Here is a 26,356-nt window from a genome sequence, read left to right as displayed (position 1 = left end):
GATTCTCCGGGCCCAGCCTGCATGGGGCGGGGCGGCGGCTGTGGATGCTGTGAAGGGCCGGTGTGTGTGAGCAAGGCTGAGCGGCCCAGCCTCTGCTTCAATGGCGGCTTGAAGCTCCCTATGTTGCATTTAATTTTTTTTTTTTTTTTGGTGGCACCATGTGACAAAGTCAGCCCCTTGTTACAATCACTGCTCTTCTTCAGAACTTAATTAGAGCACTTAATTAGAGCACTCTGCCTTTCTCCCCTCTCTCTAATTAACATGCGGAGGCCCTGCAGCCTAAACACCCCAAATAATTGCGTCCGGGGGCCCTGCAGCCCAGCCTGGCCTCATTACTGGCAGGGTGGGGCTGTGGGCCCAGCCGCCTTCGCAGATGGAAAATTGGTGACAAGAAAGAGCCACAGAAAGAGGCCTGACCCTGGGGCCCTGCCTATTGAGAGCACAGGCCTGAGGGGGGGTAGCGGAGGACGCAGTTCCTTGGGGTAGCAGCTGAGTCCCCACGGAGGAGCTGGGATGGGGGGAGGGGCAGGGGTGGGCCAGGGGAGCCCCGAGCCCCTGCCAGAGACCAGGGGGGTGAGGAGGGAGCAATATCAGAAAGGATGCCGATGAGGATGACAACGGCGACAGTTCCCATAGCCACTTGTCACTGGGAGCCCACTCTGCGTGAGGCATGCTATGCTGGATACTTTGCAGAAAAACCTCACAACAGTTCTACGAGCATGATCACCACCATATGATAGATGAGGAAACTAAAGCTCAGACAGGTTAAGGAACTGGCCCCCAGATCACACAGCTGCTAAGTGGCCGAATTGGAATGGCTTCCCTGGTGGCTCAGGCGGTTAAAGCAAGGTGGGAGGGTCAGGTTCCATCCCTGGGTCGGGAAGATCCCCTGGAGAAGGAAATGGCAACCCACTCCAGTACTCTTGCCTGGAGAATCCCACGGACAGAGGAGCCTGGTGGACTACAGTCCATGGGGTTGCAGAGAGTCAGACACGACTGAGCGACTTTTCTTCCTACCTTCAGGGGTCTCACTCCACAGACTATAGGTAACTGCTGGGCTGGTTGTTGTGAGAAGAAAGAGGAATCTCAAACTGCACCGGAATTTTTTGGTGCGCGTGGCGTGGGGCGGGTATGTGGGATCTTAGGTCCTGGACCAGGGACCGAACCTGTGTCCTGTGCGGTGGGAGCACAGTCTTAACCACTGGACCACCAGGGAAGTCCCTGGGCCTGAGTGTGTTCCTGGGAAGCTCATAGCCTACGTGGGCTCAGACCACCGGACCCAAGTGTGATGGTAGGAGCTCAGGAAGATGGAATCTAGTGTGGTAGGGACCCAAGGACTAGGTCACCGCCTTGGTTACAAACCTGAGCCCTCATTACTTACTAGCTGTGGGGTCCCCGGCAGGTGGCTATAGCTCTCTGAGCTTCAGTTTCCTCATCTGTAAAATGGAAGTGATTCCTTCCCATAGGACTGGAGATGATGTGTGTAAAGGTGATTTGATACAGTATGACACCCAGTGCATGCTCAGGAACTGACAATTCACTTTCCCTGTCTGTAAAACAGTGGTTGTGAGTACCCACTTCTCAGCCTCACTCTTAGAATTCTATAGGACAAGAGCTAAAAGCATCCAGCCTGTTGTCACGGTAACTGGTACTGGATCAATGGTAGGAGACCACTAGGGTGGGGCAATGAGAGCCCAGGTCCTGGGATCTGAAGGAGTGGACGGGGCTCGAATGGGGTAGGGTAAGGCATCCAGGCACTGCAGCAGAACCAGAGGCATCCTGCAGACCAGGCCGGGTTTGAGGGCCACCGACTTACCCCCGACGGAGGATGCACAATCCAGCCCAGCTCCGCCGTCGCTGTGGTTGAGTCCATCAGCGTTTCTGTGGAGAGAGCAGAGCCACTGCTGAGCCGCCTGTGAAGCAAGGTCAATCACCAAGAACTTCCCTCTTGAGGGCCGTCTGTACAGAGCAGCCACCTACCTCCCTTACTCCAAACAGTCACTGGGTCTGACCCTATAGACTACCCTCCCTTCAGGTCCTGCCTCTCACTCCATGATCCCACCCACTCCCACACTCCAGCCAATCATCTGAGTCTATTCTTCTAGACTCCACCCCTTAAATCCAACTCCAGCCCTTAAACACCTGGTCATGCTCCACCCTCTCAGCCAACCACATCCCTCCAACCTAGATATTACCATCCCCCACTTTGCTCCTTTACTGGGGAAGGGTCTTAACCTGGGGTCTCCTGGGTGGGCTTGAGAGAGTCCTCAAGAAATTTCAAATTTTTCCTTCAAAATGAGGGTCCTATTTGCTTTTCCGCATGCATCAAATTCTCACCAACTGGAACGTTGGCCTTACAGAGGCCTCCCTTGGGCCCCAGCCAAGCTGCCTCAGTTATCCCCATTTTGCCATCTGCCCCACGCCTCCCATCAGGGATACCTTTCCCCTTTCTCCAGGAAATGGGAGTTCTCCATCGTGTCCTCATCCCTGGGCCCCCTCCCCCAGGCTCAGCCAACTCTGTCCCAAGGACAGGGCCCTGGGGATGGAGGGGTGGCAGGGGTGAACACCGTGTCCATGGGGCCAGCCCATCACCTGCCCTTTGGGGGTTCAGAAAACTCAGATCAGCTTCTGAACCAGCTGAGCCCTACGTGCTTCCCGTTATTCTAGCTGGAGGGGAGGAACCATACAGTCAGTGACAAAGGAGACCCACAGGGCCAGAAAGATCTCCATTCACTCCCAGATCGGGCTCAGCACCCCTCCCCTCTCCCCTGTTTCCTGCCACAGGGGATTCAAAATGCTTTTTGAACTGAACTGTGATGCAGTGAGTAGATTTAACTTGCTCGGGCATTCAATCCACAGATATATCCTGATGTACATTATGTACCCAAGCACTGTACCGGGTACCCTGAGGGTGACTAGCAAAGCCCTTCTAAGGGAGCAGTTCACAGTCTGGTGGCAGAGATGGGGTGTGAATACAAAGAGTTGTCAGAGGGCAGGAGGAGAGACCTAGGGGATCACAGCTGGAACTTCTACCACCCCTAGGTGAGCGAGAGTGAGTGAGAGGCAATGCTTGCTGCGAAGCTCCCATCCTGTGCCCAGCACAGACATCACTAATCAATTCCCACACTCTGTGACCACACAGGGCTTCTCACCACAGTGCTCCAGGAAACCACCACCCACCATCTGAGATCCTATCTCTGGTCTAGTCCAACAGCCTCATTTTGGAAATAGGGCAACTGAGGCACAGAGAGGGGAAGAGGCTTCCTAAAGATCACCCAGGAGTTGGTGGCACAGTGGGAGGTGAGGGTCTCCTGCCTCCCACCCTGTAAACTTCTAGACACTTCATTTGATGGCCCGGGTTGAATGAACTAGGGCAAGGAGAGTGGGGGCAGGGGAAAGCGTCCAGGTCACTGTCAAGGTCGAAATGGGAGGAACAAGGTCTTGAACCAGACAGGGGCGGTACGGATGGGAGGGTGGGAAAGAAGGAAGCGTTGAGCCGGAGGTGACCTCAGGCAGACCCGTGGGCTGACAAGAGAGGATGCGGCAGTGTCCCCATGACCGCCTGTGGCTCGTGTTTGCGGTCACTGTGTCCCTCTGCACTGGGGGCTGGCGAGGCGGGGGGAGGAGGGTGCCAGGGACGGTGGAGTCCAGTGCCAAGGGCGTCCTTTTGATGGCAAATTGGAGGGAAGTTCTATTGTGCTGCTTTGGAGCTGAAAAAAGGGTTCCTTTTCACACTCCGAATGCTACAGATTTTTCTTCCTGGAGAGAACAAGGGCTGAACTTTTAACCTGTTTTCTCTCATCGGCCTCAGCCAGAGACGCGCCAAGCCGGGCTCTCTGCCTGGGCCCGAGAAACAGCTGCTGGGAGCTGCGCGCAACAAGGGAGAGGGGAGACTGTGCTTGGGACCAGAGAGGGGTCAGGGGCTGGGGTGGCGGGGGAGGCAAACCCGCCAAGCAGGTGGCCCCACCCCTTGGCTGGATTCTTGGGCTGACCCAGGGGCCAAGTGCTAGAGGATTCCACAGCCCAGAGGAGGGACTGCGAACGGACGTCCTCCACGCCCAGGTGGAAACTTGGGCCCAGGGAGGTGCGAAGGACTGGCCAAAAGTCACACGCTAAAAGCTGGTCCTCAAACTCTGGGCTCCCAGGGAGCTCAGGTTTGGGGGTCCCACTGTTCTCCTCCTCTGCCTCCCACCACAATTGGAGCCCGCAAGGGGAGGATCTCAGAAGGACAGGAAGTCAATGGCTGCTTGGTCACAGACTGGAAGGGGCTAAGAGGAGGGGCCAGCCTGCAGGTCCGCTGGGGAGGACGCAGAAGGCGGCCCCTACGCTCCTTTCTCGCCAAGCCGGTCCTGGGCTCTGCCTGGAAGGCTGTCTCTGGGAAGGCTGTTACCTGCTGGAGTCACAGCAGGAGGGAACCCCAGGGTACTTTCCCCACAACTTCCCCTTGGCCTTTTGCCTTTCTGCATCCACATCTCCCTCCACTCTCTGCAAAAAAGGCAGATAAGCAGAGCAGATGTACTGGGATTGGGAGGTCAGACTTCAATTCCAATACCTTTTCTGCCACCTTGGACTTGCAACCTTTCTAAGCTTCAGTCTCCTCATCTAGACAAAGGCCATAATGCCTTGTGGAGGTGAACAGGAGAGCTAAGTGAGCCAGGAGGGTTCTGAGCTTGCAGCCCAGCTCAAGCAGATCATCAGCAAGTGGCAGCTATTCTCTTTTCAGATCCAGTGTGGTGTGTTTTGGCTGACCCTGTGCTGGCGTACACACATCGTTTCCTTTGGACTCATGAGGTGGCCCCTGCAAGTGAAGGCGAGTCCAAGCAGCTCCTCCCACACCCCAGACCACGCCTGCCAACATCTGATGGACATCAGCCTCTCGTTCGAGGGCTGAGGCCTCCAGGGAGCCACTCCTGGTTCGTCTGATGCTGCTTTCCTGGAATGCCCTGATTTCCTCTTTGTTCCTCTTAACCAAGTACTGAAGTTCAAGCTCAGTTTCCCTGGGAACCTGGGTGGGTTCAGAAAGCCATGCCCTATTTCCATCGCCAGCACTTCCCTCCTCCCCATAACACCCCAGACCTTGCCCCTCTGTTCTCAAAAATCTACAGAGGGAGAGAAACTCATGGTCACTGAGACCAGAGATCCTGTCTATTAGGAGCCAGAAACCCTCACCAACATTCTCACAGTGATGCCAAGAGATAACGGATACTGTTCCATTTCACAGATGGGAAAACTGAGGTTTACAAAGGCTTAGGGACTTGCTCAAGGTCTCATAACTATTTACAAGCTGTGCTGCAGCTACACAGACTGTTTGGTACTCTCTCTTGCACACTGTTTCTCCTGATCTCTTCCCCTTCCACCCCATCTGTAATTTACTTACCCCAAGACCCAGCAGAGGGCTTTGCACTTAGTAGGTCTTCAGTCAAAGGCTGAATTCCCCTTCCCTCCCCTAAAACTGTAGGGCTTGAACATGCTAGTGTTCTGCTCCTTCAGGACAATATCCATGACTTTGGCTGTTTCCACCTACAGCCTGTACTATCATATAATTACAAAATTTCTTCCGACTCTTTTTTTTTTTCCTTAAGTGCATTTTAAAGAGGAAAAAGCTATCATTATTACAAATGGGAAACCAATATCACTTGCCATAAAAGGAAGGAAAACAAGCATACGACAATTACCATTAAAAAAGTTTGTCTGCAAACTACCTAATATCATCTCACTCCCCACACTTTGGGGACCAGTAGACTCCACCAAGCTGCCTCTTAGTTGCTTGAAATGTGCTCCCCACTCCTCCCCCCACCACTCCCCCCCGACTGTGACAATGACAATCCCACGTACAGGGGAAGCCACTTTCACCGTACACAGATAATTAATCACCACATGATGTGACAAAACCCTAACAGGAATGTGTGTGAGGTTTGGTATGTGATGGCAACTGGGTACAGCAGGAGAGGAAGAAAACAAACCATCCAGCGGCGGCTTCCTGGAGGAAGTGACACAGATAAAGGGCTTGAAGGATGAATTAGGAGAGAGTCATGAGAGGCTAAGTGGGAAAGCGTGCCAGGCTGAGCTGGGGAGTGGGAGCAGGGGCTGCCCAGCAAAGGTCAGTGACTGTCCGAGGCCCCCTTACTGGACCACACCCATCTGCCCACATCTTTCCCAGCCCCCCTGGTACCACCCACCCCCGCCCTGCCTAATACTGCCCTTTCACTCGCCTCTGGGCCCTCCCAACCTTCCAGTTAGCCCCGGAAATGCCCAGATCCCAACCCCTGGATGTTCAAAATGACTGTTAAAAAAAAAAAAATCCCAGTGGAAAGATGGGGAAACTGAGAGTACGTGGACAAGATTTTCAGCACCTAGCCACCAGCCTGGAGTGCCTTACTTGATGGGGAAAACAGGGTCTGGACCCTGGGAGTGGCTCTGGCCCTCACCCCACTGCTCCCACACCCCCTCCTGCTTCCTGGAGACTGCACACAAGAAAGCAATCAGGAGGCCCTGATCGCACAGGCTGGGGAGGCCCGAAGACCCCTCTGGCTATGTGTGAATGAGAAGTGCACATTTCAGGAATATTTGCGCTAAAAAGGACACACACTGAAGTCGTTAGCATTGGGCCGAAGGGAGAGTGGCTGCGCGGGGCCCTGTTTTCAGGCTGGAGCAGGGTGGGGGGTGTCACCCTCTGCTCCCCGACCCAGCCCCCGGTCAGCTCCATCTGACCCCTTCTTGGATCAGACTTCTCTAGGGCCACAGACACCGTCTGCACAAGTGACAGTAGGTGAGAGTTCCAAAGATTCAAGGAGAAGCATTTATTAAGTGCCTACTGTGTGCTAGGCATGGAGTTGGGCGCTCTACGCATGCCCTCAGGCCTCTGGCAACCTGTGGGGTACATTAGCCCCACTTTACAGATGTGGAAACTGACATCAGAGAGGCGAAGCGGCCTGCACAGCCCTCAGAGGCAGGGCTGGGATTTGAACCATCATCTCTCTCATTCTTCATCTGTGTTATTTTCAGGAGGCTGTAGCTATAGCCTTAAAACACACACACACACTCACACACTATGCTCTTTTTGTTTACGGGCCAGTGTAAGGACAGGAGGGGAAAGAAAGGGGAGGGCAGCAGGGGGTTGGTGCACAGACTGTCCAGGCTAGAACCTGGGCTCTAGCACTCTTCAGGGAGTGACTGTAGGCAAGCCTGTGCTCCTCTCTGGACCTCAGTTTCCCCATCTGTATAAATGGGTCATGTGAGAATTAAGTGACATCACACAGGTGAGTCCTGCTGATCTGCAGTCTCCAAGGCAGTCCATGGGGTCGCAAAGGGCTGGACACGACTGAGCGACTGGACTGAACTGAAGGCCCTCACTCTGGGAGAGCTCTGTGTCCGCCTCCGTCACCACTGTGACTTTAGCACTGAGAAATGATTCTGGTACGCAGTAGATGCATTTGATTTACACACAGGTGAGGTTTCTAAAGCCCATGTCTGATCATGTCTTAACTGAACTGAATGCCCTTCAGAACTCCCACTGCCAGCAAGGTCAAGTCCTAGCTCCTCAACAACCCATTCAAGGGCCCTGTCAGCCAGGCCAGCTTAATTACCTTCCAGCCGTGACCAGTCATCCTGAGTTTCCTTTTGTGTGCAGAAGGCCCTATGTTTCCTTGGGCCTCAGTGACTTGAATGTTCCCATTTTTTCTGCTTGAAATGTCCTTCCAGCTTTGGAGCCTGGCTAACTTCTCTTCCAAAACTTAACTCAAGGGAGCTTAAGTTTCTGGCAGCTGTGCCTGAATTCTCCCGGTCTGAGAAACGAGATCATGGTCATTCAACAAACATCTACTTGCCTCTACCGCTTGCGTGTCAGGCCCTGTGCTGAACACTGGGGACGTAAAAACAGATCAATAAGTCCTTCCCTCAAGGAGCTTCCCGACTAGTGCCCGAGATGCAAACTCTCTACAGAGAGAGGCAGAGTGAAACAGCTGAGATGGGCTGCGAACCAGGAAACCCAGAGGAAGAAAGGATTAGCCTTGACTGGGGAATTAGCATTGGGCTGGGAGGAGAGGGGAAGGGCATGAAATGTAAAGGGCATGGCGGGATCAAAGGCTCAGAGGTGTGAAACTTGAGTCTGGGCAACAGTAAAACCTGAGGGTCTTGGTGGGCTCTGGGCTAAAGGTTTAGCATTCATTATCTCATTTCATCGTAACTGTTTATAAAGTAGGTGCTTTACTGAACCTCCCTTTACAGACGCGAAAGCTGAAGTTAGGAGAGATTGTTCGAGGTTTTCATGGCCCGGCAGTGCTGCAGCTCTGTCTGCCTCTTGCCAAAGCCTGTGTTCTTCGCCAGTGCATCGGGCTGGCATGTGTGTGTCTGTCCCAGGGGGTGGGAACAATATGCTTTGTGGGTGAATCTGTCACCTCAGGATGGGTCCAGAACTTAGGGCCTCAGTATGAGGCTAAGGAGTTTGGATCTTGTCTTGAAGATCCAAAATGGGGCAATGGGGAACTATAGAGGGTTCCTGAGGAGGGTAGTGATATGGTCTATCTTAAGAACATGGACATGAGAACACGATCTGTCCTGAAGATCGACAGATATCTTGCAGGTTATTTCCTGGGGTCTTTACTCCAGATTGGCCAGCAGCCCTCAGCCCAGGCAACCAAGCAGCCTGGCACGTGAGCTGCAGATGCCACTCCGAACCCGTCCCAGCAGCTCCAGCTGCTCCCTGCTGGGGCTAACTGGGCTAAGGTGACTCGACCACAGGCCTGTCTACCCCGCCATGGCCTGGTCAGATGCTAGCCACAGCATGGAGGCCACACCCGGGCTAGCGATTGCTGGGGGTTGGCGCAGTCTTCCTATGGTCCGTGTTAGGATTCCAAGAGGAGGCAACAGTCAGGATCAGGAGATAAAGTTCAAGGCCACGGATAAGCCGGGTGATTTGGAAAAGTTCACTGTACCTCTCTGAGCCTTAGTCTCTACATCTATAAAGTGGGGATCATAACATTCTCATTTTATGTACCTCCCAGGGCTGCTGAGAGGATCCAAGGAGGCACTGGGTGCAAAGGGTCTTTATCACATGCAGAGGCTGGGCCCTACTGAAAATCGCTGACCCTCGTGGAGGACGCAGTATAGGCTTCACTGACATCGAAGCTCGGGGAGATGAAGGACTCCCCAGAGGCCACGTGGCCACTAAGAGGCAAGGCCAGATGGGACGTGTTTGGTCTGACCCCAGAAGGCACCAGGTCACGCTGATTCGCAAACGGGAGGGGTAAAAAATCAGAGCATTCAGGTACCATGCTCTTGGTGCCAGGCCTTGAGCCGTCACTCCACACATCCTGCAAGGCTGGCACTGTTACCCTCATCGCACAGATGAGGAACCTGAGTTCAGAAAGGCGCAGAGACCTGCCCAAAGTCACACAGCCCCACAGCAGCAACACTCGATTTGAACTATCAGCCCCGGGTTTCCTGTGGCCTCCCTCTCCTCTGAAAACCAGACGAGAAGCATCAGCTGAGGGCATCTTGGGGTCGCTGGTCCAAAGCAACCAAGTAGAAGGCGGCGATGCCAGCAAGGCAGCCCTGGGCCAGCTGTGGGCAGGCCGTGGATCTTACAGGCTGCAACGTGCCAAGAGGCAGCGTGATGTTTTTCCAGCGCGGCCCCCCACCCCCTCTCCGCCCTCAGGCTCATGGAAAGAGGACCCAGCTAATGTAAAATCCTTCTGCCCGCCGGCTCTCCCAGCACATACCCCTCCTTGTCCTCCTGCCATCAGAGGCCCTCCTCTGCCTCGGTTGCCTGCCTGGAGCCTATTCTTGTTTTCTCAGGCCCTGGGTGGAGGAGTCCCCGCGACGCCGGGCTCCTCCGTTCCGTCCCCCTGCCTGCCCGCCACTGGCCTGGGCATCCGCCAGCGCCGGCCGCCCGGCTGAAACCCAATCCTCCGGGCCAGCCGGGGTGCTCACTAACAGCGGGCCGCATTGTGCGGCTGGGGCTTCGGGAGAGTTTGGATTCGCTGCTTGGGGACCCACTTAACCTCTGCAAAGGACAGGATGATGGATGGGGGTCTGGGAAGGGGTTGCTGGGGGTGGGGTGGGCGGTAAATGAACACCAGGGCTGCTGGGGAAGAGGAAGAAGGGAGGCAGGGATGGGAACAGCCCCGCACGCATAAGAGCCCTGTCAGTCTTCATGACAACCCGGAGGGATGCCTGGTACTCTTACTGGATCCATCTTATAACAGAAGAGAAATGAAGATCTGAGAGGTGAGGCGACTTGGCCCAAGTCACACAGCAGCTCAGCAATTGAACTCAAGTCTGTTGCCCTTGACTTTCCCGACAACACCAGGCTGCCTCTCACAGCCAGCATTTGTCCAGTGTTTTTAAATTTTTAAAGCTCTTTTACTTAAATAAACCCATAGGCCCTTCCCACCTATTAAGCAGTTAATGAAAACATTGTGATGGCACTGACATATTTTAAATGGATAACCAACAAGGTCCTTCTATATAGCACAGGGAACTCTGCTCAATGTTGTGTGGCAGCCTGGATGGGAGGGGAGTTTGGGGGAGAATGGGTACATGTATATGTATGGCTGGTTCCCTTTGCGGTCCACCTGAAACTTTCACAACATCATCGGCTATACTCCAATATAAAGTAAAAAGTTTAAAAATATATATATATAGTGATGGCAACTGGCATTACTGAGCGCCTACTATGTGCCAGGTCTATGCTGAGCACGTTTCAGCTTTATCTGGTGAGACCCTGACAGTGACTGATTAGTTGGGAACATCAGTCACAACCTTTTTTTCCACCCTTTTTGGCTACACCATGAGGCATGCAGGATCTTAGTTCCTTGACCGGGGATCAAACCTGTGTCCCCTGAAGTGGAAGCACGGACTCTTAACCACTGGTCCACCCGGGAAGTTCCCATCATAACCATTTTAAAGAAGAGGAAGCACCCTTAGGAAGGCATTGACTTCAAGGACCCATCTCGGGCTGGCTTAAGGCAAGCAGGAGCTCAGGCACCCCAGTTGTTTACAGTCAGCACCCCATCTTGAGTGGTTGTTAAGCATTTTTTCATCTCCCTTCAGCCCCCTGCACAGGGCTCCCACTCTGCAGTTCGGCACTCAAGGCGTTCCTTCTCCCTGCAACGTTCCTCGTCCTCTTGACCTGCCCAGGATGCTCACACACATCCTTCAAGTTCCATATCAAGGGATCTGCCTGGTGGGTCAGTGGTTGAGAATCCACTTAGCAATACAAGGGGCGCAGTTTGGATCCCCGGTCGGAGAACTAAGATCTCACATGTTGCTGAGCAACTAAGCTCATGTGCTGCAACTACTGACGCCTGAGCACCACAGAAGACCCCACACGATGCGGTGGAGATCCACACGCTGCAGCTAAGACCCAACGCGGCTATGTCACCCCCTCCTGGAAGCCCTTCTCGATGATCCCGGCACTGGGGCTTCTATAGCCCTGTGCGTACCTCTCATTGGCAGCCTTGTAACCCTGCCCTGAGACTTTTACCCATCGGCCCAACTGGGTTGTGAGCACCTTGTGGGCAGGACTAGGCCTGGATCACTGTGAGAGCCCTCAGCGTCTGTTAAAGCCATCGAACCCGCACTTTGGCCCGGCCTCCAGCCGATCCAGCCATCAAATGCCCTTCCGCACCTACGCCACCCGGGTGCCCGGACTGTCCCTCCAAGAAAGGGCAGTTACTGTTATCAAAATGGCTCCATATACTATGTAAATCAGGCTTCCCTGAATTATACAGTATATGGAGTTCCTAGGGGGAACCCTGGAGAAGGAAATGGCAACCCACTCCAGTACTCTTGCCTGGAAAATTCCATGAACAGAGGAGCCTGCTGGGCTACAGTCCATGGGATCACAAAGAGTCGGACAGGACTGAGCGGCTTCACTTTCACCAGTGGTAAAGAATCGGCCTGCCCAGGCAGGAGACCTAAGAAAGAAGGGTTCGATCCCTGGATTGGGAAGATTCTCTGGAGAAGGAAATGGCAACCCACTCCAGTATTCTTGCCTGGAGAAACTCACGGACGCAGGAGCCTGGCAGGCTACAGTCCATAGCATCACAGAGAATTGGACATGAGTGAAGCGACTTAGCACACACTATATAATTCAAAGCACTTACTTAGTCCCACTTCTGTGCTAGTGCTCCTTTGATGCTCACAACACCCTACCAGGTAGAATTATCATTGTCCCCATTTACCCATCCACCCATCATCCATCCAACTACCCATTCATCCATCCATCCTCTCACTTATCCCATCCGTCTACCATTCCACTCACCCTTATAACCCACTACCTATTCATCCACTCACCCACATATCAAGCTTCCCACTTAAGTATCCAATCATCAGGCACACATTGTCCCCATTAAACCAACTTTTTCTTTCAATTCTTCCTTCTTTTCTTCCCATAGATGGGGGGAAATGAGCTTCAGAGAGGTTAAACCACCTGCCCAACATCACACAGCTAACAAGCAGTAGACCCAGGGGCTGAACCAGGGATACTCGCTCTGTGGCCTCCCACTTTCTCACTTCATTTCAAACTCTCCCGTTGCATGCAGGTTTAGTATTGCAAGTCACCTCAAACCCTTTTGGATGTGTGCAGAGTGTAAATTATAAATCAATAAGACACAGCCCAATGTAAGTCCAAGCTGGGGTCTGTCAGGTTGGAGTCAATTAGGAAGCCTGCTGCAAGACCTGCTGGGACTAGATCTATTTGCCTAATTGGCACCGGTTTCTTCCACTGAAGGACAATTAACTCAAATCCCAGAATCCAGAACACCCCTCTGATTCTGGGCAAGATGTCAGGCATTTAGTCACATGGAATTCTCCTGCTCATTCATTCACCCATTGACCCCACACACCCACTCATCCATCTCTTTCCAACCACCCAATCCTCATAATTATCCATGAAATATCCTGCCATCTACCTACCCACTCACCTCCCTACTCACCTATTTGCATGCCAATCTATTCACTTATTCATCCCCCCTAACCCTAACCCTTTGGCTGCATCCTGAGTTCTGCCCTGCTGCCTCTGAATCTGGTTCCCCTCTGGCTCTAGACAGCCTGTTTCACTGGGGTCCCCTTTGGTCTTTCCTCATCCTATCACGCATGGATATGGCTGAGGCCTCTCCCACCCCCAAAGAGGAGCCAATGAATGAGGACTTGAGCCCAGATGCAGCCTCATCGCCAACCGTGACCCCCTGTTGCACAGTCTGGAAGGAGGTGGTGGTGGTTTCGTCGCTAAGTCATGTCCGACCCTTGCGACCCCATGGCCCGTAGCCTGCTAGGCTCCTCTGTCCATGGGATTCTCTAGGCAAGAATACTGGAGTGGGCTGCCATTTCCTTCTCTTGGGGATCTTCCTGTCTCAAGGATTGAACCCTGGTCTCCTGCATTGCGGGCAGATTCTTTACCGACTGAGCCACCGGAGAAGCTCAGTCTGGAAGGAGAGCCACAGCGTAAAGACAAAACCGCTGAGCAGCGGAGAGATCCCAGTCCCGCCTGGGAGATGGAGATGTCTCAAATGTAGGACAGCCAGCCTGAACCCCAAGGTACTGAGTGGGAGGCAAGCCAGCCTGGAAGGAAAGGAAGGGAGAACTGAGAGCAGGATAAGTGGGGTGTTCCAGGCAGGAGGAACAATCTGGGCAAGGGCCAGGACGAGAGGATGAGTACAGCTCCTGCAGGGAACGCTGGAGGAAAGAGGAAGTCTTGGGAGAAAGAGAACAACGGATAACACAAAGAGCCTTGAATGTTAGGCCGGTCGGCCCAGGCCAGCCCGAGGGCAGCAGGGAACCGTCGTCGAAGGCGCGCGGCCTGCTTCAGTTATCACTGCATTCTCTGGTGTGACTGATCCGCTTTATAGGCGTGGACATCACAGCCGAGGGATCAGAGAGGTGCAGAGGCTGCCCAGGTGGCGCAGTTAAGCTGGTCGGGGCAGAGCAAAGATTCCACTCCTGGAGTGATGGCCCCGAAGCCCCCACTCATTCTGAAAGCAGCTTCTGTCTCAAGAGGAGCTGTTTTTACAGAAAGTCTGCATCCCCCTCAGTGCTGATACCCGCCTCCAGCTCTGCCTCTGTGGCCCTCGTGGTTCTGCCGTGCAGCGACAGATCCCCTGAGGCACCATCTCTGCTCAGCGAGACTCCGCCTGTTCCCTCTGACGCCCTGGGCCCACTTGCCAAGCGCATCTGGCATCTCGGGCAGTTAAGCAGACACAGCTCTGCTGGGGTGTTCTCTCCTGCGCCCGTACTCCCCATCACCACCCCCATGACAGAAGCCTCCACGTGCTCATCACCCTCATCATACTGTTCATTCCCCACCATCCCCAACACCCTGAGGGGTGACCTCTGACAGACAGCCGGGGGGGCCCAAGAGCTTTCCACTACTGGGGCTCGTGACATGACGGCATGGAAGGTTCTTGACAGTGGACAGGCCTGATAAGGGACAGGACTTGAAATGAGGGCCCCTTCGGGTGGAGAAGACATGGAGGAAGAGGCTCTCCGAGTCAGGAAAGAGGTTATCCAGGAGGTGAGGGAACAGACCCCTACCACCAGCATCTCCGTCACCATGGAGACCATTTACTGAGCACCTACGCTATGCTAGGCACTAAGCTATGCAAGGGGCATCCAGGGGCACATCTGAGCCTCCCCAAATCCTTCAAGGGGCATACAGTGTCTCCATTCTACAGATTAGTAAACTGAGGCTCAGTGAGGAGAAGTCTGGAGAAGGAAACGGCAACCCACTCCAGTATTCTGGCCTGGAGGATCCCACGGACAGAGGAGCCTGGGGCCATAGTTCATGGGGTCCCAAAAAGTCGGACACGGCTGAGTGCACACACAAACACACACACAAGAGGACAAGTTAGTGGGCCCAACTGGCCCTGCAAGTTGGTGGGGAAGGCAGAGTTTGTTTTCTGGGCTGCGTGACCCCAACTCCTTCCACAATCTGGAGAAGGCTTTCAGGAGTCCAGAGTCTCAGGTGAGGCCTGAAGCAGGCAGTGGGGCCGGGAAGGAGTTGGGATTGGGGTAGGGGGGCTTCCACGGCAGCATGGAAGCAGGGCGCAGGCATGGTCTGATCCGGAGGTGGGAGGTTGTCCCCAGGGAGGGGCAGGGGGCAGGGGACAAGGCTACAGACTTGAGCTCTTCCCACCATAGGCTGGGGTCCTTTGCAGCCTGAGGATCTTCAGAAGGAGGGCACTGCCAGCTCCAGGAGGTGGGCTGTGACAGTCACGTCAACTGCGGTGGGCTTTTCTGGGTTTCCAGTGTTGGGGAGGGTACAGAGGACGGCAGAGGAGACTTCTTGTCTGTGCGAGAGAACATTCCATGAAGTCACGGAAGGCTTCCAAGAGGGCATCAGCCACAGTCCTGGGAGGGCAGATAGCCTGTGGTTTTACAGGCCTCCAAGTGCCGATGGGCTAGACAGAGGCTTCTTCCATCTCCTGCCCTGGGGGGACGACCCAGACTGGCCTGACCTGGAAGGCCTTCTGTGGGCTGCCCTGGTCTCTGATGCTGACGGCACCTCCCTCCACCCCAGGCCAGTCTGCTAACTATCAGAGTCCACACCTTCTTCACATGCCTTTGCTCTTGGTTATACCCCTGCCTGCAACACCTTCTCTGAAAAGACAGGGCCGTGGCAGGCAGGCAGAGCCGCAGAAGCGAAACCCAGGGCAGGAAAGAAGAGTTCCGACAACATTCTACACCTCCTTGTGGCTCCTGCCCAGGCCTCTTCCCCTCCCGGGGATGCTGACCTTCCTCACCTGGAAAAGTTCTCTTTACCCTCAAAGACTTAGCTCAGGGATCTCTTCTTCCAAGAAGCCTTCCCTGACCCACACCTCTCCACTTTCCCAGCTTGGGTTAGACGTCCCTTCTCTGAGCAACAATTCTCCAGAGTGTATCTGATGCCCTGTCCTAGCCTGGTGTTTGGATGGAAGCAGGGAGTCCCACCCTGCTGGCTGCTGGATGGAAGTGGTGGCCCCTGGTGTCCACGGTGACCAGGACGTCACAGCTCCCCCCTCCCGGCATAAGCAGGAACCATGGCAGATGATGAGCAGGCGGTCTGTGCTGAGACCACAAGCATGATGGGCCGGCCCTGCCTAGGAGCTGAGCCAAGGAGCAGCCTCCTCAAGTGGCTGGGCTGTGCCAGCTGCTGGGGCACCTAGGAGCCGGAGAAGACCACAGGACCACTGGCCATGGGCAGGCCATCTCCTTGCCCTGACTGATCAGCCCTCAGCTCCCCAGGCCCACAGTGGGGCTCCTCCTCCTGAGGAATTCCACGGTAGTGTAGCTGCAGCCACAGCCTGGGTTGGCCAAACGGAGCTGCTTGAAAATTCCTGCTCTAATTAGGAAATTGGACCTGGAACCTCAAGCATCTTGCCACACTGGGATAGGATGCTTCTCTGATGGGGTTAAGGTGTGTGGTGGGTGGTCCTGTGCCCTCATGATGACAGCTTCCCTTCCCCGCTGGCCCTGTCTCTCTCCTCTCCAGACCCACTCCAGGTCTGCAGCCTCGATGACCTCATCCAGAGAATGGGAGCACGAAGCGAGGCTTACACGCAGGTAGGGATGCAAAGCTCTTGGCACAGGCCTGGCACAGTCAGCTTAGCCCAGGAGAGGTTAGTACCACAACTTGTATCACCCTTCATTACCCAGAGGCCAAAGGGACTGAGGAGAGCTCCCAGAGAAGGCTCTGGGGGCTGGGGGGATAGGATGGGTAGCTGCATTTAAGCTGGGAAAATTAATAACCCTACTCCTGACCTCCAGCTAGGCACCTCTGACTGCCCGTGCCAGGCCCTATGCTAGTCCATTTTCACGGGTGATGCTATTTGGCCCCCATTTCACAGGTGAGGAAACTGAGGCTCTGGGAAGGGCAGAGACTTGCCTGGAGTCACCAGGGAGTTAGTGGCAGCACTGGGATTCTCAGCGTCATAGTCAAGGGCTTCCTGCTGCCTCACACGGAAGGCAGGAAGTCCCCTGTGCTGGGCTTGGCAGGGAGCGCTCACTTGGCCTTATTTAAAGTTGCAATTATCTGTCCCATTTCCCTCTGGTTACAACTGAGCTCTCCGGGGATGCGGGAAGACCCTGACGGAGCAAGCCGGGAACAGGGAGTTTCCAGGGGATCCTCCCTGAGCCTGGAACTTAATGAGCATGGAGGACACGTGTCTCCTCCTTCCCGAGCCTCCCTCCCCTCTGCCCCTGCCCGAGGAGCTGTCCAGGCCAGTGTGTGTGGGGGGTGTTGCTGAGAGGGGCTGCCCCCACGGTGGGCGGGGGCTGCAAAAGGATCACACCACGGGCCGGGACATAGAAATGTAGCCCAATGTAGAGATGGGAAGACTGAGGCACCCTGGGGATTGGTCCAATATCCCATGGCAAGGCAGCAGTGTTTGGGGTCTTAGACACAGACTTAGAGAAGGGCCGCCAAAAGCTCATTGAGAGGGAGAATGATGGAACCGGGGAAGGGACCCAATAGAGAGTAACCGTGCTCACATGGGTGGATCTGGGGTTTTCAGTGGGCTGGTGTCTCCTGAAGGCCTTGTGGGGGACAGAAGGCAACAGGCGAAAAGTCCCAGAAAAGATCGGGGCCCTGGCTGCGCACCGGCCGCTCTGCGGTGTGGGCAGAACTGGGGTCCAGATTGTCTGGCTCCCAGTACCCCACCTCCCACCCAGACGCAGAATTACTCAGGCATAGGGCACCTACTCTGTTCTCCCACGCACAGTCCTCAACGCCCCTGCCCACCTCCTCCGCTCTGATTTTAGCACATTCGCTCACAGAGCACCTACAGCCACAGTCCCTGCCGGGGAAACCAGAGACTGGCCAGGCTGACACCGAGCAAGCAGTTCCGGCAGCCACCACCATCGGAGCGGGGTGCAGACACTGGGCAGCGGGATAAGCTGGGTGGGACAGTGGGAGCCTGGTGGGTGCGGGGCAGGGGGCTGGTGGTGGAACCCAGGTGGGGTTGGGTCCAAATGCCAGGGAAGCAGCATAGGTGTATCCTGGGGAGCAGAGAGCACGGACTCAGCAGTTACATCTTGATTTGAACCCCGTTTCCTGACCCTGGGACCTCGGGGTGGGGGGACACTCCCCAGGTCCATGAGCTGCGGAATGGGAAGTCACATTAGCACCTGCCTTGCAGTGGTGGTGATGGGTTAATGAGGGCATGCCCAGAAAGCACTCTGCCCAGGGCCTGGGCTTGGCAAAAGAGGGCACTCAGTACAATAATGACTGTCCTTAGAACTCAAATTCCTACACAAACTGGGTACCAAGCAGTCACTAAATAGCCTTCCCTGATGACTCAGATGGTAAAGGATCTGCCTGTAATGCAGGAGGCCCGGGTTCGATCCCTGGGTCAGGAAGATCCCCAGGAGAAGGGAATGACAACCCACCCCAGTATTCTTGCCTGGAGAATTCTATGGCCAGAGGAGCCTGGCGGGCTATGGTCCACAGGGTTGCAAAGAGTTGGACATGACTGTGACTAACACATTCAGTCACTAATAAATGGAGGGTATGATGCTATTATTATCAACATTAGCCAGGCCCCTCTGGTCAAGGTTAAGGTAGACGGCAGTTTTTCCGCCCATGGTAGACAGACCAATGACCCTCGAAAATGTCCACATCCTAATCCCTAGAACCTGTGAATGTTACATAGCAAAACACACTCTGCAAATGAGATTAAACTAAGGATTTCTGAGATGGGGAGATCATCCTGGATTATCCAAGTAGGCCCAATGTAATCACGAGGATCCTTTTAAGGAGCAGGAAGGTCAGAGGAAGAGAAGAGATGCAAGGATGGGAGGAGAGGTTGCTGCGATGCCCTCTGAAGACAGAGGGAGGGGCTCCAAGCCAAGGAATGCAGTCAGCTAGGGGAAGCTGGAAAAGGCAAGGAAACAGGCTCTCTCCTGGAGAGAGAAAGGGCACCGCCCCCAACACACTGATTTCAGCCAGTGACATCCATTTCAGACTTCTGACCTCCAGGACTGTAAGAAAACAATACATTTGTGCTGTTTTAAGCCATGAAGTTTGTGGTTATTTGTTACAACAGCAAACAGAAACTGATACACCATCCTTAACAGAGAAAAAGAGATCACTCCCTGCACCCCAGCAACTACTCCACCCTCAAGCATGCCTTGCGTGTATGTGTGTGTGTGTTAGGGCTTCCCCGGCGGCTCAGATGGTAAAGAAGCTGCCTGCAATGCTGGAGATCCGGGTTCGATCCCTGGGTTGGGAATATCCCCTGAAGATGGGAAAGGCTACCCACTCCAGTATTCGTGCCTGGAGAATCCCTATGGACAGAGGAGCCTGACAGGCTACAGTCCATGGGGTCACATAGTCAGACACAACTGAACGACTAACACACACACCCTCAAGAATGCCACATGCTCACTCCCTGCCACTGAGAAGAAGCCCCTGTGCTGAGAGAGGGCAGTGTTAGGGGTTTGGGGGGGTTCAGGGCTGTGGTCGATGAGACCCCTCTCCTCTGGCATTTCTGGTTCTGCTGACCCATGAGCGGGGAGAGGCTTGGGACTTGGGCAGGGCAGGTGCTGGTCCCATGTAACTGGGTACCCATGGGCCCAGCAACAGGCTCTGTTCTGGATGGATGAGAGACCAGCTGGGGGTGGGCTACTCTTGGGGCCACCATCTAGCTAGTGCTTACCATGTGCCAGGCACTGCCCAGGATCCAGTCTTCCCAAAGCAGGGGGATGATTATCAGCCCTATTTTGCAGGTGAAAAAACCGAGTCTCAGAGCAAGTTGTCCAAAGCTTGCAGCATGGTGTGGTCTGGCTCCGGCTTGCACAGGCCCAGCACAGGCCGCTCCAGCCCCGTGCACTGCTCTGTCTACCCCTAGGCCACGCAAATCTGACGGCCACGGGGGGCAGGGGGCGTCTGCTGCAGGCCGGGCTGGGGGACCTGGGGTGACTCCCTGCTGCCCCACCCTTTGGGCCTTGGGGATGAAGATCCAGCCCCCTTGTCTGCCTCACAGAGGTCTGCACAGTAGCCGAGGTTACAGGTGCCCTGGAGAGCGCTGGACCTCTCCGAGAAGGAAGAGCCGCTCTGGGAATCATGGAACCAGTGCTCCTGGACCGAGGCCAGGCCTTCCTCGAGGTGAGCAGCTGCAGCCAGTGCACAACAAGCCCTCTGCCATCCGCAAGGCCTCTCTCAGGCTTCCGACAGCTTGCCATCACACCCCATTTCCCAGAAAACGGTGAGAACAGCTGTCATCGTGGCCATTCATGGAGACCCCTCCATACAGAGCTAAGAGCTTGCTGGTCTTGCATACATCCCCTGGAGACACTCCTAAATCAGCCTCATCTCCAGCTAGCCACTGGGGTTCAGGAGCCCAGGCACAGGCTGCCCTCTGAGACTGCTGAGACCCTCACTGAGCAGAGGAGGAGAGGAGCCCTTAGAGGTTCCTGGTTTTTGCTCAAGGTGGTTCCTGGTTTTAGCTTAAGGTGGTTCCTGGTTTTTGCTTAAGGTGGTTGCTGGGTTTTGCTCAAGGCCTGACAAGTCAGTGCAGGGGTAGCGGGGTCAGGGTGAACCCAAGTCTCCAGGCCCCAGTGTCCACCCTTCCCTTAGCCACATGGGGTCCCTTGATGCGACCTCCTCTGGAGGCAGAGGCCTCAGCCCCCAGCTGATGGCTCTAAATCCATCTTCTGAAGCCTCCAATAAGGTCCCAAGACCTCTGGACATGAGCAGGCTGGGAGCCTGGACATCAGGACTGGGGGTCCCCGACGACCCTTGGAGCTATGGGTGATGCTGTCTGCACCCTGGCCCCTTCCCAGGAGACATTCGCCTCAGATGACTTCCCGGTGGCATCGCTGCCAGGCTGGGAGGTGGGAGGAGGCAGGCTGGGCGTCTCTGCCACAGCAGGCCTCAGAGCTCCTCTCGGAATCCCAATTGAGCTATTTTTAATGCGCTTCAATTTTCATTTTCTTTTATTGGAAAACACAGATGGTGACTTGCTGCCCCTCACACACACTGAGTGAGGCGCCGACAGGGAGAGAGATGTGCAGTGAGCACGTGTATGCCTCTCCCACGGTGGGGGAGCTGGCATGGCAGCCAAGCTCGGGGGCGGCTCTGAGCCTCAGTTTCCCCAGCTGTAAAATGGATCGGCTGCAGTTGCACCACCCCCCTGCCACCCCACCCGGCAGAGTTTCTGCCAGCCCCATAGTCTATGAGGGCCCAGCCCAGACCAGGAGATGCGGCTCCAACGGGACACTGGCAGAAAAGACGTCCCAGGTAACGGGCACCACGGCCGGGGGGAGAAGCGTAGGAGAGGGAGGGAAGATCATCTTACTTAATGCTTCCTGTAACACTTCAAGGTTTTCAGGCTCCCATTTTACAGATGAGGAAACTGAGGCTCAGCAGATCTCGTGGCCGGCTCGAGAGTGCTGTAGCAGGGAAGCGGCAGAGCTGGGTCTGGGTAAGCGCACACAGTCTCTTTCTCACTCCTTTCCGAGCTGCTCCTTGCCTGATGCTGTTACTTATTTCCCTCATCATAAATGCCATTGCGCTTCTGCTCGGTCCCTTCAGTCATGTCCTGACTCTTTGCAACCCCAGGGACGGTAGCCTGCCAGGCACTTCTGTCCACGGGCAAGAAGGCTGGAGTGGTTTGTCAGTTCTTCCTCCAGGGGGTCTTCCCGACCCAAGGACCAAACCCGCATCTCCCGCACGCACCTCCTGCACTGGCAGGCAGATTCTTTACCACTGAGCCACCTGAGAAGCCCCTGTAAGAGCAATACGCGCTCATTAAAGACAGTCTGGAAAATGTGGGAAAGTAGGAAGCAGGATACCAAAGAAGCACCATCCCCCACCCCCGCCGCCCCGCTGCCCCACCGTCCCGCCGCTCTGCCCCTACAAGATGACGACGCTAACGTTCTGGCTGGCCGGCTCTTCCAGCTTTGTTTTCCCCTCATGTAATTTGTGATGCTTTTAATACCGCTCGGTGGTGGCGCAGGGTAGCAGCTGGCTGTGCATCACAATGGACTCAAGCGCCTTTTAAAAACACCCGTCCTGGCCTCCCTTCCCCCACAAGACGGGAAGAATCAGAGTCTTGGGAGGGGGCTGGCAAGTGGCAGCTGGGAATCTACATTTTCAACAAGCTTTCCAGGTGACATCGAGGCAGCCAGCCTGGATCAGTCCACAGACCTGCGCGTGGCCAGACCCTGGGGACAGCTGGAGCCACCTGGCTTGACCACAGGCTGAGCTGTGTGGCCTGGGGTGAGTGAATTTACCTCTCTGAGCCGCAGTTTTCTCATCTGGAAAAATGGGACGCTCTTTTGCAGGGTTGTGAAGAGAATGATGGCTTTCCTGATCGCTCAGTTGGTAAAGAATCCGCCTGCAATGCAGGAGACCCTGGTGTGATTCCTGGGGTGGGAAGATCCGCTGGAGAAGGGATAGGCTACCCACTCCAGGATTCTGACCTGGAGAATTCCATGGACTGAATGAAGAAAGGCCAAGTAGCATTTTACACTCACCTGAGACACTGCCACCCTCCCAAGGCGGTCATCATAACTGTCCCAAAGCCACCAGCGTCAGGGTCCTAAGGCCATTTTCCTGGGGTGCAGCTGGTACGGTGGAGAGGGCCCCAGAAGAGAGGAAGTGGGTTATAAAGGGGGAAGTGACCACCACAGGCCCTTGGGTGTGCTCAGCTGGCCGGGTCTCCATCTGCCTCATGTCCCCCAGTTCTATCTGCCCTCTGAGAACCTGGGAAAAAAGACACAAGGTGTGGCAGCAGGGTCTGGGGGAAATAAGACCACATGGATATGCTGATTCAGTCCCTGACTCCCCGGAGTAGGTTTTTACAACATAAGCCAGACCTTGTCACTCAAGAATCATTCAGGGCCCCCACCACCCACAGGCAAAGGTCCAAACAAGACTGACGGTCATTTCCACCAGTGCTTACTGAGAACCTACCATGTGACAGGCTTCCAGAATGCATCTCCTGCATCTTCCTCACTCCTGTCTGCCCCTCCTATTCCACACGCCAGCCCCTCTGGTTCTTAAAAACCAGCCCCCATGGCCAGGCCCAGAAGTGGTCTCCACCCAAAGCCTGCCCGCTCCCCTCCCCCGGCCCCTGCCCACCACTGCTGTTGTTGTTCACTTGCTAAGTTGTGTCTGACTCTTTGCAACCCCATGGACTGTAGCCCGCCAGGCTCCTCTGGCCATGGGATTTCTCAGGTGAGTATACTGGAGTGGGTTGTCATTTCCTTCTCCAGGAGATCTTCCTGACCCAAGAATCGAACTTGCATCTCCTGCAGTAGAGGTGAATTCTTTACTACTGAACTCAGCTCGAAAACGCATCCTACCTGCCCCAATTCTGCTCAGCCTCCAGGGCCTGGCTCAAAGGTCACCTCCTGGGTTCCCTCAGCCCCCCTTTCTGTGTTTCCCTAGCCTTCACCGCCCCCCCACCCCGAGATATGATTATTTCTGAGTGCCCCCCCCCCCACCAAACTGTGGGGTCTAGGAGGGCAGGGTTGGGTTAGATTATGCCCTGTCTGAATCAACCAAGCATGAAGGTCTTTAAGCCTCAGTCTTCCTAGCTGTAAAATGGGGTAGTCATGTTATCTGTCTCACTTGCCTCAGATGTTTGGCATCTATAGCAAATTAGAGGATATGGCTGCATTTCGAGAATGATAAAGTGCATGGGCCTTTAGGCTGCTGGAGAGAGAGAGACAGTTGCATGGGTGGGATCTGGGGCAGGCCTTTGAGGTCCCCTGCCCACACACAGCTGCAGGCCTGCTGTCCGCTGGGCCAAGAATCGCCTTTTGCAGCCTGTGGGCTACAGGAACCATCAGGCTAGCGTGGCCATGGGGAGGGGACCCCTCCAGGAGCAGAGGGTGCTGCCGTCACCAAGGAAGGTGAGCTGATCGCCCCTTGTGAGAACACCCCTCACATGTCCCCTCAAGAGTGTCACAGCACACAGCGCAGGTCTGGGGGCGCTGCTCTGAAGCCTCTGCCCAAAGACCAAAGACACACAGAAAGGCAACCAAGACAGAGCCATAGAGGGTGTGGGCCAAGGCTTCCTGAAGGTGAAAACACAGCGCTTCACAGCCTGCATGTCACTTCCTCCTTCACACAACAGTCCTGCAACCTGGACCTTCCTCCGTTCATCGGGCCTTCACTGAGCGTGCGCTATACGAGGCCTCACGCTGGAGGAAGGAAATCCAGCCCCGGAGCAGTGCAGCTAATGAGGGGGCCTCTGAGGACAGGAAGAAGAAGGGGCATATACCGCTAAGTGCAATGAAAAGGTAACAGGTGTGGGTGGTGGGGAGGGCTGTGAGGAGGGGGCACACAGAGGCACACAGCAAACAGACCCGCGTCAGTGTCATCTCTAGGCGACAGAACTGGGGCTCAGTGAGGCCGAGAGTTTTGTTCAAGGCCCGAGGTGATTAGTGGCTGTGCTGAGTGCCTCAGGAGGCCTCGTGGCAGGTGAGGAAGTGAGCCAGGAAAAGAACTGGGGGTAACAGTGTCCCACAGAGAAGAAGGACCAAGTGCAAAGGCCCTGAGGAGCGAGCATTCATTATCTGAGTCCATCTTCTGTTCTGCTCATTACCCGACCAGCGGATGGGTACCACGGTGCCTGCTTTGTGGATGTCCTGAGCCCCACTCAGGAGGCAGTGCCCATGCAAACAAGTGCTGGCTGCCCCTGGAAACCCAGACCTTGGGGGGGGGGGGCGGGCCTGGATCCAAGGGCTGCCTGGTGCCCCTTGAGGGGCTGCAGTCTCCCTGCCCTTGTCCAGATGCCTGGGAAGTCCCCTTCTAGGAGGAATCACCTCCCCTGCATGTTGCTTCACACAATTCTCCCTGAACCCTCTGCCTTTTCAGGCCAGGGTCTGAGATATCTGGCAGGGTACCTTCAAAATTTCTGGGGCCATACCCCAGTTTTTGGGACCTCTACACCTGAAAAATAATAGCTTACACCTAATGAGCACAGTCTGATTTTGAATAACATAGGATTCCCATTACACAGATGACAAAACTGAGGCTCAGCTCTCCCATCCATAGTCAAATCTTATCAGACTTCAAGGTCTACTGCCTCTGGGAGACCCTTCTTAATGGACACAACTCACCTCCAATACTCCCAAGAACCTGTCTGCACGTGGGTCAGCACTGTCTCCCCACTGAGGCTGGGGTAGGGGCAGGAGGTGGGGGCAGGGTTTTCAGCAGAGAATGACCCGAGGTCTGGGCATCCTCAGTCCCTGGCAATGAGCAGGGAACATGCCACCCGTGGCCCATGAGCACAGAGAAACCCCTCCCTTCTCTCCCTGACTTCACCGCCCTCCCCGCCCCCCGCCATTACTCTGAATTTTAAAAATACAGTTTTTAAGTGGGAAAAAAATACATGCTTATTACAAGACAGTGAAACATCGTATTTAGAAGAGTAGAAAGTGAAAAGTCACCGCTCTTTCTCCAGAGGCAATCACAATTAGATATCATTTAGACATTTTGCTGTGCATAAAATGTATACGGAGAGACACAAATGCATATTTATGCCCCTGAAAGTCAGAAATGGAATCATACTCAACATACTGTTTATAACCTACTCTTAATGTTTCATAGACATCTTCTGACCCTGGTACAGAAGGTTCTGGCTCTCTCCCGGCGGCTCGGGAATCTAGCTGGGACAGCCTCCTCACATCTAGTAAGATTCTCATATGTGGTCCCTCTCGACTCACCCCCACCCTGGAGAGTCCATGAGGGGAAACTGAGGCAGCAGGTGCTGGTGTGGGGCCCAGCCCAGGCCAGGGCAGGCTCTCGGCCATGGTGACGGAGCGGCGGGGTGGCAGAGGGGTCAAAGCACATCGGAGGCTGGAAAGCATCCTCCGATCTCCCCCCAACGGCCTGTCTCCCATGCCGCCACCCCCGCCCGCTTCCCCTACACCTCATAAATCTGCAGGCGGCCGGGACGCCCTCCGGAGGCTCCCAGATAAAGCTGAAAACTGGCAAAGGGAAGGAGGGTTGAGTCTCTGGGGCCCAGTCAGCCTCTTTGGCCCTGGGCCCTGACCTGGCTGGGACTTCTCCAGGGCCCCCGGGGTCAGTCTGACTAAGGGTCCCTTGTGAGCATCTCAGGGACCTTTCCAGTCCTACTGCCGGGCTGGGCTTCCTGCCTCCCTTCTGAACACTTCTGCCGCCCATCCATCCTGAAACCGCAGCCACACAGAGCCTTTCCGAACACCCCTTTTATCATGTCACTCCCTGCCTGTGGCCTGCTGGTGGCTCTCCAGCGCCCGTGGGAGAGAGTGCAAGCTTCTTCTCCCGGAATTCCTGAGCCAGCCCCTCTGCCTCGTCCAGCCTGTCTCCCACCCCTACCCTGGAGCCCCCCGCTATGCGAGTTCAGCTCCTCTTACTGCAGGTCCCCACAACCATGCTTGGCCTGAG

The 26,356-nt window shown here is 55.1% G+C and overlaps 1 protein-coding gene and 1 long non-coding RNA gene across 3 annotated transcripts in view; one reads left to right on the top strand and one right to left on the bottom strand.

Annotated features, from left to right (window-relative positions):
- The window catches only part of EPHB2 (EPH receptor B2), a 212,060-nt gene that overhangs the window by 136,234 nt on the left and 49,470 nt on the right, over window positions 1-26,356 (bottom strand). For both annotated transcript variants that reach the window (XM_070458892.1, XM_070458893.1), the window contains exon 2: window positions 1,817-1,881. In XM_070458892.1, coding sequence (XP_070314993.1) covers window positions 1,817-1,881 — 65 coding nt within the window. The remainder of the gene's footprint in view (window positions 1-1,816; window positions 1,882-26,356) is intronic.
- On the top strand, window positions 1,659-5,698 carry LOC110125514 (uncharacterized). Its single transcript, XR_002310103.2, has 2 exons — window positions 1,659-1,925; window positions 4,724-5,698. It is a non-coding gene; the product is annotated as an uncharacterized lncRNA (long non-coding RNA).

The sequence above is a fragment of the Odocoileus virginianus genome, chromosome 30 (assembly GCF_023699985.2).
Source record: "Odocoileus virginianus isolate 20LAN1187 ecotype Illinois chromosome 30, Ovbor_1.2, whole genome shotgun sequence".
Classification (NCBI taxonomy): domain Eukaryota; kingdom Metazoa; phylum Chordata; class Mammalia; order Artiodactyla; family Cervidae; genus Odocoileus; species Odocoileus virginianus.
Note: the sequence above shows the minus strand (reverse complement) of the source record. Positions and strands in the feature narration are given on the sequence as shown.